Here is a 14,605-nt window from a genome sequence, read left to right as displayed (position 1 = left end):
GGAATGTAGTCCAATCATCCTGGGCTGGAATACCTGTTCACAGGTGCCAGAAGTTGGTTGACTCCATGCAACACAGATGTACAGCAGTTCTCAGAAACAATGCTTATACAACTAAATATTAATTAACTGATTCAAAGGAAAGCAAAATCTTCAAACATTTTTCAGTTTATATAGTGAATGATTGAGTTTGTAAAGAAGAATACAAACACTGCTATTTTTTTGAACAGTCTAATATTGACTTTTCTTCAATTTTTGTAGAGGAACAACACAAATTTGATATATTTTTCTTCATGTTTTGATTTGGAATAGAATGTGTAGTGTTCCCAATGCATTTGTGTGTATGGAAATAAAAGCTATTAGAAGGATTTTGAGCTTTATTCACTTTTTCACTTACATTCGACTCTGCTCTCCAAGCTTCATTTTGATGCCAGGCACATCCTGGACTCTGTTTCCTGATCCTATAGACAGAGTTTGCTGCTGGACGGCTGGATGTCCCACCTGGATCTTATTACATCACACGATGATTCTTTTTAACTATTTATCTTGTAAGTGCAATTTATCCATTGTTTACTAAATAAATTGTCCATACTGCACTTAGAGGCTCCCTCCTCTCTTTTTCTTGTTACTGAATTAGAGCCTTGCTTCCACTCTAAGAAGAGCTGCCTCAGTGTTACTGCTCCCATCCATCCATCCCTGATATCCATCTGGCACCTTTATCCTACAGCTACAGAGGTTGGGCTCCAACAAGCATGCCCTATATAATATACATTTTCTAATCATTGGTATATACACCATGTATAATGTTTTTGAAGACACTTAGGTTGCAGACACAAGTCCTTGCTAAGTCCCAGCTGGTGACTAAATAGCTTGTTTTCCTCAAGTTCGTGTTTGGACTTTTACCAGGTAATCCCAAAGTTGCTAATACACATGTAGATCAGCAAAAAAGGCAGTTACAGGAGTTGGGAGAAACCATATAACACTGCCAGAAGTGCTTACAAGTATCAACTTTTATTCATATATATTTTTTTCTTTTTTTAAAAGAAACAAAAAACCTCTTATTTTAAAGTGGAATGTCACCCCTCCTCTCATGCCTTCCCTCTTCTTTAACGATCAGCATTTTTGGGGAGGGGTGGGGGGAGAGGGTACTTGGTTTTGACTTGAATCACCGAGGCAATTGGAGCGGAAGGTTCCCCCCCCCTTCTCCTGCAGCCTTCTGGGTTAAATTTATTAAGACTAAGTCAACTCAAAAAGGATTTTTCCATTTTGGTGGACAATGTAAATTACTTCATGAAGACCTGATAGAAACAGCTTATTGCCTCTAGTCAAGGCCAATTTAAAGGCTCCATGATGCTCTTTTTTTCACATTATGTAGAATCATTTGTTTTTAACTATGGAAAATCAGCGAGTGAATATGGCGCTCTCTCTTGGCCTGGTAGTGGTTCCTTAACCTCTTGGCACCGGCTGCATGCAAATGTGCAGCCTCCTGGCATCTGGACCTTCACGCCAAGCGGCCGCACATTTGCGGGCAATTAAGAAAAACATATGTGTTGAGAGCGCACTCCCAGCACACATGTACTGTACTCATGGAAAGGTCCTGCACTCCTCTTTCGATCGGGACCTTTCCCGATCATTTGACCGCTGTGATGCCAGGTTCCAGGACCAGGTCATCCTTCCTTTTTCTGTCAAAGAATTTCTTATTGTCTAACTGAGCCATTGAGATTGTCTCCTGTAGAATCTTGTTGTTCTGTTGAAAGAATTCAAAGGTATCTTGGACTGTTGGGATTGCTGATTCAGGCACTAGATTGGAAATGAATGCAGGGTGAAATCCATAGTTGAAAAAGAAGGGACTGTTTTGTGGCCGAGTGTTTCGAGTTATTGTATGCAAATTCAGCCAAGGGTAAAAGTGATACCCAGTCATCTTGGGAAAAAGACATGAAACAACGAATGTACTGCTCCAAAGTCTGGTTGGTTCTTTCTGTTTGGACGTTGGTCTGAGGGTGATAGGCGGAAGAGAGTGAGAGTCCCACTTTCAACTTCTCGCAAAGAGCTTTCCAGAACTTTGAGGTGAATTGCACTCCTCGATCCGAGACGATGTTTATAGAGAGGATGGAGCCCCAAAAGATACCTGCGAAAGGATCTGCGAAAAAAGGTCTGGTTGCAAAAGACAGAAGTTACCTGTTAAGAGCACTGTATCAGGGGTAGGGGGATCCTTCGGGTCATCAGACATCCTAGACAGGGATATTCTTAGAGCCTGGTAATGTGGATTCCTTGTTTGGTCCGTTGATTGATAGGAGTGATGATGGCTGAGAATCCCTTGATGAACCTCCTGTAAAAGTTGGCGAAGCCTATGAAGCGCTGTACTCCCTTTTTATCAGATGGTGCAGGCCCTATCAGGAGTGTGGAGACTTTCTGGGGATCCATCTTGAAGCCCTGAGTGGATATAATCAATCCTAAGAATTGAATGCTCTGGCATTCAAACTCACACTTTTCTGGTTTTGCGTAAAGTTTGTGTAGTCGGAGATGACCAAGGACCTTTTGCACATGGCCCCGGTGAAGTTTGATGGATGCAGAAAACATCAGGATGTTGTCAAGGTATACAATCACAAAGATAACTAAGAAGTCCCTGAAAATGTCATTCACTAGGTGCTGGAAAGTTGCAGGGGCATTACACAGTCCGAAGGGCATAACTAAGTACTCGTAGTGCCCAAACCTTGTACAGAAGGCTGTTTTCCACTCATCTCCTTCTCTGATCCTTACGAGCTTGTATGCCCCTCTTAAATCCAGTTTTGTAAATATGTTCGCAGATCTGAGCCTCTGGAATAGTTCTGGGACTAGTGGCAGAGGATATCTGTTCTTCACCGTGATGTTATTTTATTTGCGGTAGTCCACACATGGATGGAGGGAGTGATCCTTTTTTCCGCGAAGATCCCTGCACCTGCTGGTGAGGTGGAGGGGTGGATGAACCCCTTTTTGAGATTATCTTCAATGTAGTCTTTTAATGCCTCCAACTCACGCTTTGACAGTGGAAAGATCCGACCGAAAAGAATCTCAGCTCGAGGTAGAAGTTCGATCGGGCAGTTGTAGGGCCTGTGAGGTGGAAGGATGTCTGCACCACGTTTAATGAAGATGTCCAGAAAGTTATGGTATGCTGCCGGAACCATTTGGCTTACTTCGGTATCATTTTCCATGCATAATAGGGGCCCGGATTGAGCAGGACCTTGGGGCAAGCAGTGCTCATGGCAGTAGGCCGATTGAAAGTCCACTTCAGCAGATATCCAGTTTATACTGGGGTTGTGGGCCTGCAACCAAAGGATCCCCAAGATGACTGGAAACAGTGGTGATGCAATAACATCCAGGCATAGTAGTTCCTTGTGGCCAGACAGAGATATTACCACAGGAAGTGGGATTGTTTCCTGTGTGACTGTCCCAGACTTAATGTTAGATCTGTCGGCCAAATATACGGTCAGTCTCTGAGTCTTGACCTTTAACCTCCTTAGCGGTATTCCCGAGTGTAGCTCGGGGTAACATTTCAGTACCAAGAGCGGTAACCCCAAGCTACACTCGGGCTTACCATGCGGCACTGCTCCGGCATTTGTTCTTCACTTACCTTACCCTGCGCTCCCACGATGTGTCCCCTGCAGCGTCCCCGGCCATCTCCTCCGGGCGATGCCGGCATCCGGCTTCTGTGTCCTGTCCCTGTGACGTCGGGACGTACAGGCGCCGCCGGCGGCGGGAAATTTAAAAATTTTAAAAAATGTCATTTTTTTTTTTTTACATTTTACATAGTAAAACATTGCTGTCTCAACCAATTTCACATACATTTTGCCCCGAGTGCTTTGTCCGGCGCCCTGCCTGCATTTTGTCTGTTCTTTCTGCCTGGAAACTGAGAAATGTCCATGGCGTCCAAAAAGTGTCCCTTTAGGTCAAAAGCGGTTTTAGACCGGCTAGAGAACAGCGATAGTAAATCAGAACCACTTGCAGAATTGAGTGATAATGATTCGTGGGGAAATTCCTCATCAGACACTGAAAAAGATTCTGCGACTGAGCTCAGCGATGTGCGAACTTGGCGCTCTATTTCACATTTCAGTGTTTTTGGTTTGATTATATTATTGAATTAAATTTTTTATTATTTTTATATTATTTTTATGATTATTTATTAAATTATAATTTATGATTTTGTGTTTCAAATTTTATCATATCCGGAATGTTTACTAGACTCTTGTTCGGACAGATTTCAGTGAGTTTTTCCTAAAAATTACAGGCCTACACTTAAAAAAATACATATTTCCATGCAAAAAAATGGTACCGCTTTCAGCACCAAAAATCTGAAATAATCATACCGCCAGGGAGGTTAAGGGTATCTGGTGTTGCAGAGCGTCAATAAAGCAACTGCAGGCCCCAGAATCAATGACAGTGGGTACTGGCAGGGTTCTTCCCGAAGGCTGGAATGAGATGGAAATGGTAAGATAAGCAGGGTTGATAGTTGGTAGTTTAGCAGGCAGGGTGGTCAGAGACTTACGTAGTTTTGCAGAGCAGTTCCGTACATAATGGCCCGGTTCTCTGCAATAGAGATATAGGTTGCCCTGTCGGCAGCATTGACAATCCTCTGCGGTAAGTGGGGTTCATAGCAACCCTATTTGCATGGGTTCAGATTCATCAGAATTGGGTGTAGCAGGACTGGTTGGTGCCATGCTCGCAGGAGGTAGTACCCTGGGTAGCATCCACATGGGGCGAACTTGGCCTGCGGATCTTTCCAACCTTCTTTCCTAAGTCAGCAGTCAATCTGGATAGCCAGGTTAATGAGCTCTTCCAACGTGTTTGGTACCCCAACTCGAGCTAGCTCATCTTTAAGGGGTTCAGCTAGGCCTAAGTGGAACTGGAATTGTAGGGCAGCGTCGTTCCAATTGGTATCGGTGCTCCAACGCCAAAATTCTGTTACATAGTCCTCAGCTGCCCTGCGACCCTGCTGAAGAGAGTGTAGTGCGGCTTCTGCCAACGCACATCGCTGGGGATCGTCATAGAGCTGTGCCATAGCCTCAAAGAAATGGTTTAAGGAAGTTAGCTTGGCATCTTCCTTCTCCAGCAAATGGTGGGCCCATGCTTGTGGTTCGCCCTGGAGGAGTGAGATCACAAACCCCACCTCGGTTGCCTCTAAAGAAAAGGTACGGGGTTGCAAAGCAAAATAGAGTTCACAGGCATTGCGGAAGGCCCTGAACTTGTGGTGGTCACCAGAAAATCTTTCAGGTGTAGGTACTCTTAAATTCAGGGGGCAACATCATCACTGCAGAGTTCACCATGGCTCCTGGAGCGAAAGTTGGAGTGGATGTCGCTGCAGTGCTAGCAGAGGGTGTGGGTGCAGATAAAGTCTGAAAACGGTTCTCTAGACAGTTATAACCCTCTTGCAGGCCATTGACGGCTTGTGTCAATGCCGCAATGTGCTGGCAGATCTCTTTCAGAGGAGAGGACCCTCTCTCAGGCTCCGACATGGCCTTCTGGTACTGTCATGTACCTGGTTGGGGAGCCTGACGTGGAGAGGAGGCGTCCTCTTACTACTCCCGCTCGGAGCCCCTGATAGTGGGAACAGAGGGCGCAGAGCCAGGAGTGGCACGAGTGCCGGGTGGTTCTGGAGCTGGTAGCAGGCAGGTGAAGACCCCGGAGATCTGGATGCAGGCCAGGTGCGGATGCAGGAATGTGGGTGCAGCAGCAGGAAGGTATGGCGGCAATCAGGATGCAGACCGGGAACGGACACAGGAGCGTGGATGCAGCAGCAGGCAGGTATGGCGGTAACCAGGATGCAGGCCAGGTGCAGGACCGTGGGTGCAGCAGCAGGTAAGTATGGCGGTGACAAGGATGCTGGCCAGGTGCAGGACCATGGGTGCAGCAGCAGGTAAGTAAGGCGGTGACCAGGATGCTGGTCAGGTGCAGGACCGTGGGTGCAGCAGCAGGTAAGTATGGCAGCAATCAGGATACAGGACAGGTGAAGATACAGGTAAGTAGGTGCAGCAGAGTCAGACAAGCCGGGTCAGGATCAAACGAGCAAATGAAGTACAAGGGAGCAGGCAAGCGAGTAGTCAAGGATAAGCCGGGGTTGGTGCAGGCGGAGTTCTTTCTTAGTCAGGTCAGATCAGATACAGGCAACACAATCTGGTTATGGAGTGCAGAATGTTATAGACCAGAAGGCATTGACTGAACTGTATTGGAGGTTTCAATATCCCGCCTTGCGGGGACATGTACACTACTGAGCATGCACGCACTCGCACGCTCCTGCGCATGCGCTCCTGCATGCTCCCGCGCATGCGCACTCACACTGCCGCGGTCAAAAGGGATCCGGCGCCGTCGCACGGCTGCACGAGGAGGGATCCCTGACAGGTGTAGTTATACCATTACCATTGAAATCAATGTAGGCGGCTGATAAGCATTGATGTCTCATTAGAACAACATGCTGTCTAATTTTTAACACAACACAACGCTACCGCTCCTGTGTGTACAACACTGTGTGGTGCCCATTGTAATATTCATGGCAGCAAAAATTCTGCAAAAATACATGGTATTGACATACATGTTAACAAAACCTAAAAAGAAAAAAGGATACTACACAGTGATGTACTTTACATGCATACTTAGTGCATTGCTAGATTTGGGACTCTTCATCTGAATGATAAAGGAGTCATGGGTCTAAAAATGTTTTGATATCTGGAAATCTTTCATTCAAATCTTGCCTGCAGATACCAAACAATCGTTAGTACAATGTTTTCAATATACCCAATGGTTTCAAACCAGACTGTTAACCAATGACCCTCTAATTGATATCCTACCCTCCACTTAAAATTAAAATATATTGTACACTTTAACTGCTAGTTGTTCAACCGACCGCCATCTGTCTTTTTGTTTCTTACTGCCCATCCTTCGACCCAGCACTGATACCTGATTCTCAAACTATACCGACAAACTGTATGCTGTCAATTTTGTTGGACAAATGTTGTTGCCATTTTCATTGTTAACTGCTTTCTCGCTTCAAAAAAAACAAAGGAGGAAAAAAGGAAAAACTGAGAGGAGAGCTTGATCGTGTGCCTGGCTGTCTCCCATCACAGAGCTCTTTCTGCTGCTTTATGGAAGCAGCATTTTAATTTTCTTTTTGTTACAAAATTGCAGCACCTGTAAACTAAAGTTGAAAATAATTTTTTTTTGTTAACCACTTGCCTACAGGGCACTTATACCCCCTTCCTGCCCAGGCCAATTTCCAGCTTTCAGCGTTTTGCACTTTGAATGACAATTGCGTGGTCATACAACACTGTACCCATATGACATTTTTTGCATTTTTTGTGACAGATAGAGCTTTATTTTGGTGGTATTTAATCATCTCTGGGTTTTTAATTTTTTCTTAAACAAACCAAAAACCACTGAAAGTGTTGAAAAAATAAGTTTTTTCTTAGTTTTTGTTATAAAATTTTGTAAATAAGTGATTTTTCTCCTTCACTGATGTGCGCTAATGAGGCTGCACTGTTGGACACTGATAGGTGGGACTGATGGGCACTGTTGAGGAGGCACTGGTAGGTGGCACTGATGGGCATTGACAGGCATCACTGATGGGCACTGAAAGGCAGCACTCATACATGGCACTGATAGGCGGCACTGACTGGCACTGATAGGCGGCACTGACTGGCACTGTTAGGCGGCACTGATAGGCAGCACTGACGGGCACTGATAGGCTGCACTGACTGGCACTGGTAGGTGGCACTGATTGGCAGCACTGATAGATGGCACTGACTGGAATTGTTAGGTGGCACTGACTGGCACTGATGGGTAACACTGAAAGGCAGCTCAGATGGGCACTGATATGTGGCATTGATGTGCACTGGTAGGCACTGAAATGTGGCATTGATTTGGCACTGATGGGCACTGGCAGGTGGCATGGATGAGCACTGACAGCTGGCACTGATGGACACTGACAGGTGGCACTGCTGGGGCTACACAGATCATCAGGGCACACTGATCATCAGTGCCCTGATGATCAGTGTACATGTCCCCTCTGAGGGATGCCGATTACAGACTCTCCTCTCCTCTCGAGCTGTCAGCGTGACAGCTCGTGAGGAGAGAAATGCCGATAACCGACATTTCCCTATTTACATGCGATCAGCTGTGATTTGACACAGCTGATCACATGACCAAGCCGACATCTTCGGCTCTTTCCATTGATTGGTGATCCACTGTGTCCGAGGGACACAGCGCACCGCCGATCGCCACGCTGCGCGCTCCCAGAGCGAGAGAACCGCCTTGTGTCCGTCATTTTACTATATATAGCGGGAGGCGGTTAAAGTAATTGCGAATATACAATGTTATAGACAATTTCTAATACAGTGATAGCTATGAAGGTAGCATGACTGCTTTCGCTTAGTTTAAGAAATTATCTTAATTTTTTTTACAAAGCTAAAAAGTTCTGTCGTGACCATGCATGTCTTCTTCCTGATAGTGGGGGATACAGGACACTGTGCAGACACACATTGTTCCTGTGTTCTATAGTCTATTCAGGCACGATGCAGGCTGTAATTGAGCAGGGAGCATGTGGTTTCTCCGCTGTAGTCAAGAGAATCTTGGTTTCTCTATGGTTTCCTTGATCCCCCGAGGCAGCATTCTGGTTATATACGCTGCATCCAGGTGAACCTGGTGGCCATCTTGGATCAGCAGAGCCTTTTTAGGTGCCTACCCCCCAGCTTTGGTGCACTTTTTGCGAGTTATTAACATAGGGAAAGAGCCCCCCATCTGTCAGGGAAAGTGTAGAGTGACAGGGAAGGGTTCTGGACGAGTAGGGACAGGCTAGGGACACGCCATTCTACTTTGGAATCCTCCCCATTGAACTCACACAGTACAGGTCAGCTGGGTCTCATCCCCACTGGGTTGTTTTTCATTTTTGGGCTGTTTCTTCAATATAAGTTCTGTTAACTACAATCAGACTCAGTGTGTTTATTGCCGCTGTATCAGGCTGCACCCATCCACAGGCGTGTTCCAGCATCAGGCTGATTGGGAGGGGGGATGTGCCAGAGGAAGGCTATGATTGGGCGGGGATATGGTGGCTAAACAAACTACCCAATACAGGCATTCTGTGCATCTGCACAGTGTCCTGTATCTCTGAATGGCCAGCCAAAGGATGAAAACTGACCATGCAAGCACAGATCTCTGGTTTGTGTGGTCAGTTTAGAACAAGGAAAAAAGTGACTGGCAGGATCATCCAGGTACTTCAGATGGAATAAGCATTGAAATGTCATTGTTCTGATTCATTAACTTGTACATACAAGTTTCAGCTTCAGCTCTGTAAACAAAGGTGAAAAGAAACTGGGAAACATTTAGAAAAGATAAGATGGGAGCTCCACCTATTGGCTGCCCATGTAAATATATCAGTATGTGATATTTCCTGTTTCTCTAACAAAAAATGGAAAACTATTACATTTATTTTTTTATTCCTGGTCATAAAAAATACTGTGTACAAACCACCATGCAATACTGTGAGTCAACAAAGATTCGTATTACTAAAAATGTTTACACATTTTTGGAACAGGGTAACCTGGAAGAAAGAACATATAGGGAGATGTTTAAAATGAGGAATGTCTATATTCTGTACATAGGTCTGATCTAATGACATGTGTGGCTGCACAGCCATACTATTCTGATGTCATATTCATTAGGAAGTGGAATTTAGGGTTATCAGTAAGTTGGTGTTTACACATCGCCCATTGCATTCTTTACTCAGGACTTGAGTAGAGATGAACACAGAGGTTACTAGTCCCTGTGATAAATGTGCGCTCAGTACATATTCCCATAGGGCAAACCACTGATCGATGAAAATATAAACAGATAACATGCCCAGTATATCAGGCATGTGTCTTGGAAATTCGCTTTAACGAATTTCTCCTTACCGTGAGTACTCGCAGTTGGATGCGCAGAAATCCCCCATAAAGCTGTGCGAATCTCGCTTACCACGACTGCAGCTAAACTGCACGATTCCTGCCCATCCAAATGGGTTAGCTCTGTTGAAATGTTGGTGATGGAGCTCCGTTACCCTAGAATGATCACACGACACTCTAAGGCTAGTGTTGCAATTCACATAAGGGCAATTTTCATTCTCCCCTTTGGTTTTATTACAAATACACACACGCCCCCCCACATGAATAAGGTCAAACCCCTCCCACAGAACAATGCAATGGGGAGTGCCTATTCACAGGATGTACATTCCGATTGGAGCATAGCCTTTTCTATTATCTGTCACTGGTCTTCCCCCATGAGCCTTCTGAGGTCAGCAGACTTCCTCCCCTTCCCATGAGCCCTCTGTGGAGAGCATATCTCCTCCCCTTCCCATGAGCCCTCTGTGGAGAGCATATTTTCCAGCTCCTAGCAGTATGTCCATTCTCCGTACAAGCATTCCCTAGAAATATCAGTCTGTACCTGGATGGGCCCGATACGATCTTTATTAAAACACATCCATCCGGATACAGTTCAGATTGGTAATGGGTTGTAAGATATGCATAAGCCTACACGTGGAGTTCACACCGCTTGGCGCCTTGCGTTATGAAGCCCATGTGGTACTATGCTGCTGACATGTGGATACAGGCCCGCGGTCTACTGCCAGCGGCATTCGCATCGAATGCCGTGGTGGTATACACGCCGGTCTATAAGCGCAGATCTGCCATCTCATCCGTTACCGAGCTGAGTACTGTAATACATACATTGTACATGTGCATGGCCCAATTGCAGCCTTCAGAGCTTTAATTAAGCCACACGAGAGACATATGAATAACAAGAATATATGACACATTTAAAGTTCGACCAACAATACAAAATTTCCATGACACATGCAGTAGAAGAATACATGTATGGATCTCTCTGCTAGGAGATGAGTTAGTGTCTGTTCATCTGATTCTTCCCTTTATAGGTTAACACAGGCAAGGGACTGGCATACGGTTAAGATGTCACTGTGTAGGCACACTAACGGCCATTCCTTTGTTTTTAAATGATATGTACAGTTTGCATCCAAATAAGTACTTGTCTTTTATATTAATGCAGGAATCGGCTCTTAGCCAAGAACAAAATGCTGATGTTCCCAAACCAAAACGCCTACTTTCTCTGGACACATTTAGAGGGTAATGTACAGTTTATAATTTATGCTTTTTAATGTGTAGCTACAAGACCTGGGGTAGAACCTAGGACCTCTCCTACAACCTTTTCAATAATCACATGAACACTACAGCTTACTTTAATTTAAAATTGTACAAAGCTGAAATGCAAAAAAGCTGCAGCATACAGTTTTTGGATACACAGAACATGCCATACATAATATAATTAAACCAATAAACAAGAAACATAATATAACAGGAATATTTGACCAATTGGCAGGCCCCTGACAGTTCCTTAAAACTTCTAATCTAGGAGTGTAGCTAAATGACCCAATAAACTGTACCAGCCATCATCCCCATAGTTTTTACCTGGCCTATTTTTCATCTCTTTCTATATCTATCATTGGCTAAATCTTTGCTATTGGTCAAAACATGGCATTTTCAAGAGCTTGAATCCCCCATGCATAGATGATGCTTTATCCATGCATATCACGCCATAAGCCTTAAGCCACCTCAATGCCTTCTAAGATGTAGAGGTTGAAGACATCAAGTCCTACATCAGTGGAGTATACTCCATCTCTGCCTAAGTAAGTCTGTTCCTGTTCTGACAGCCTCAGGAGAGGAAGCACCTTATTGCACTGTGTGGGGTACTATTTCAGACAACACCATAACAAGAGATGAGAATGTTTTTCTACTACCCAAACCACACATGTACTTAAATTCCAAAAAGGAAAAATAACAATGAAAACAAGTACTATTCATCAGCACTCTTTTACAACAACTGTTGAACAAGTCTGGCCTAAGGTGGCAAGGGTGGGGTGCTGGGGTGGGATCCCATTTTTTGGGGGGCTCCTATGTTGTGGGGGGAGTTGCTTTGGGTGGGGGGGTGTTGTGGGGGTGTGGATGGGTTTATGCACTGAATTGTTCATTGTTTACGTCCTATATATATATATATTCTGTTCATTAGCCATTGAGGTGCTTCACCCATTATTGTGAGGGTTTTTTTGCAGTGACTTCTTTTTGGATGCTCCTCCCCCTTGGCATATGTGTTGAATGTCGGGTTTGGCTTGAGCAGATGTATCACTCTCAGGACAGGCTGGAGAGCCATTGGGTTTTTTTTACATAAATACAACCCCCCCCAATCTGTAAGCCTCTGTCACAGCCCTTATACTGAAAGAATGTGTGTTATACTCCTGAGTAGGCAAGCCAAGCCTTTCTAAGCATACCTTGAAGGCTGTACAAAATCAAAATTCAGATAGCTTTAATTACTGTAGCAAGAGACCTGCACCCATGGAGCACCATTATACAATGTATAGAGCTGAAAACAAGCTACTGGGCAAGTAACCCAACCCTGCAGTGGATGTACACCAAACATCAATCTCAACCTCAACCAGTTTTGTCCATCTTGGTATGTTGTATTGTTACACATTAAAAGCAGACACATTGGGGTTTATTTACTAAAGCTGGAGGTTCCAAAATCAGACTCCCTTCTGCATAGAAGCCAATCAGCTTCCAGGTTTCATTGCCAAAGCTTCATTGAACAAGCTGAGGTTAGAAGCTGATTGGTTTCTATGCAGAAGGGAGTCTGATTTTGGACTCTCCAGCTTTAGTAAATAAACCCCATTAAGACCAATAATAAAATCCACTACTGGCTGCGATGACCCTGTGAAGTTGTTCACTGCTTCCACAGCCCCAAATATATAGTTCTTTCCCAGAAACATGTTTCCACAAATTTGAAAGACCACCATCAAAGGAAAGAATTCCAAAAAAATAAATTTTTTACAATTCTTTTTATTATTGTGTTGTTTTTAGACATGCATTTATCAAACAAGTTAAACATTTAAACAAAGTTGAAACCTGTGATGAGTACATTATATGCTCCTGTCAAAAAACAGTTGTTAAAGTCAACTGACACTATACCTGAGGCCATTCCCCTATGCGCTATTCCCTTTGTGACACCTCGGTCACATCGTGTGCGACCTGGAATGCGATTTGCATGCCAGGCGACTTGCAAATCATATGCCAAGTCGCACCCTATTGTCTGCTGTTAGAGCGGTCATATCGGTGCGGTTCTGACTTGGTCGGAGCAGCACCGATATCTAAAGTAGTACATGTACTACTTTTGTTGCGATTTTCATAGACATCTGTGTCAGATGTCTTGCAAATCACAATGAAATCGACAGGTCACCCGTTTTTGAAATCGTGCGACTTCACTGTAAGTCACATGATTTCAAAATCGGCTTTGATGTGACCATGGGGGTTAATAAGCTCCAAATCCTACTGAGCCTGATAAGTCCATAAAAAGCTGCAGATCCTCAAAGGACACCTTAAGCTTAAAGCTTAAAGGTGGAGGGGAAATTATCTCGGACCCTCAATTCAGCTTTCCCTTCCCTTGAAATCCTTGAAATTCATTTCTTGAGCTAAGTATTTGCAGAAGACTCAGCCTATGGGTCGAAACAACAACCCAAAAGAAACTGACAGTTCAGATGGACTGGCAACATTCTAAAAGCAGACTCAAGACTCACCATCAAGTCCCCTGGCCCTGCTTTACTAACTAAAGACCTTGCCACATTGAAGGACACATACACTATTTTACTAAGCTATTTGCCATCACTGCCAAAACGTTTGACAAAACGTCTCTACCTCCTGCTTCAGAACAACTGCTAGTGAAGAAACCCAAAGATGAGGTATAAGGGAATACCTAAGCTCCCTTCCATTCTACCCAATTCAACCTTTTCCTTTAATTTATCCTGCACTACCCATGGGAGCTGGTGGGCCTTACTATATCCCTGTCCAGATACTCACTTAGCCATGGTAGCAGGTCCCAGGTCCCAGCCCTGAGGAATAACACCCTTTGCTTATGATGCACTGGATAAGGCTAGCCCCTTATATCCTGAGCACTTATGCTGGAATTTCCATTACACTCCCCACTGACAGTGAGCTTTACTGAACTTCCAACAAACCCCTTTTCTCTCCCTCACCAATTACATAGTTAGTCTGGCTAAAAAAAAAGACAAAGGTCCATCCAGTTAAAAAAAAAAGTTATAATCCTACACCCACAGTTGATCCAGAGGAAGGCAAAAAACCAAGCAAAGCATGATCCAATTTACTCCTGCAGGGGAAAAAATTCCTTCCTGATCCCCCGAGAGACAATCAGATATTCCCTGGATCAACTTTACCTATAAATGTTAGTATCCAGTTATATTCTGTGTATCCAAGAAAGAATCCAGGCCTTTTTTAAAGCAATCCACTGAGCTGTCCAGAACCAACTCTTGAGGGAGTCTATTCCACATTTTCACAGCTCTCACTGTGAAGAAACCTTTCCGTGTTTGGAGATTAAATTTCTTTCCTCCAGACGTAAAGAGTGCCCCTTGTCCTCTGTGATGGCCTCAGGGTGAATAGCTCTACACCGAGTTCACTATATGAACCACTGATGTATTTATACATGTTGATCATATCCCCCCCTTAATCTTCTCTTCTCAAGAGAGAATAAATTCAGT

The 14,605-nt window shown here is 44.3% G+C and overlaps 1 protein-coding gene across 1 annotated transcript in view; it reads left to right on the top strand.

Moving 5' to 3' along the window:
• Positions 1-11,043: 11,043 nt before the first annotated feature.
• LOC149458211 (heparan-alpha-glucosaminide N-acetyltransferase-like) overlaps positions 11,044-14,605 on the top strand; it is a 103,409-nt gene continuing 99,847 nt past the window's right edge. Inside the window, exon 1 of the mRNA XM_089682468.1 lies at positions 11,044-11,132. Coding sequence (XP_089538594.1) covers positions 11,050-11,132 — 83 coding nt within the window. The 5' untranslated portion in view covers positions 11,044-11,049. The remainder of the gene's footprint in view (positions 11,133-14,605) is intronic.

This window comes from Staurois parvus, unplaced genomic scaffold (assembly GCF_062004578.1).
Source record: "Staurois parvus isolate SC_StPar_1 unplaced genomic scaffold, SC_StPar_1.0 ptg000291l, whole genome shotgun sequence".
Classification (NCBI taxonomy): domain Eukaryota; kingdom Metazoa; phylum Chordata; class Amphibia; order Anura; family Ranidae; genus Staurois; species Staurois parvus.
This window is presented reverse-complemented; position numbering and strand designations above follow the sequence as displayed.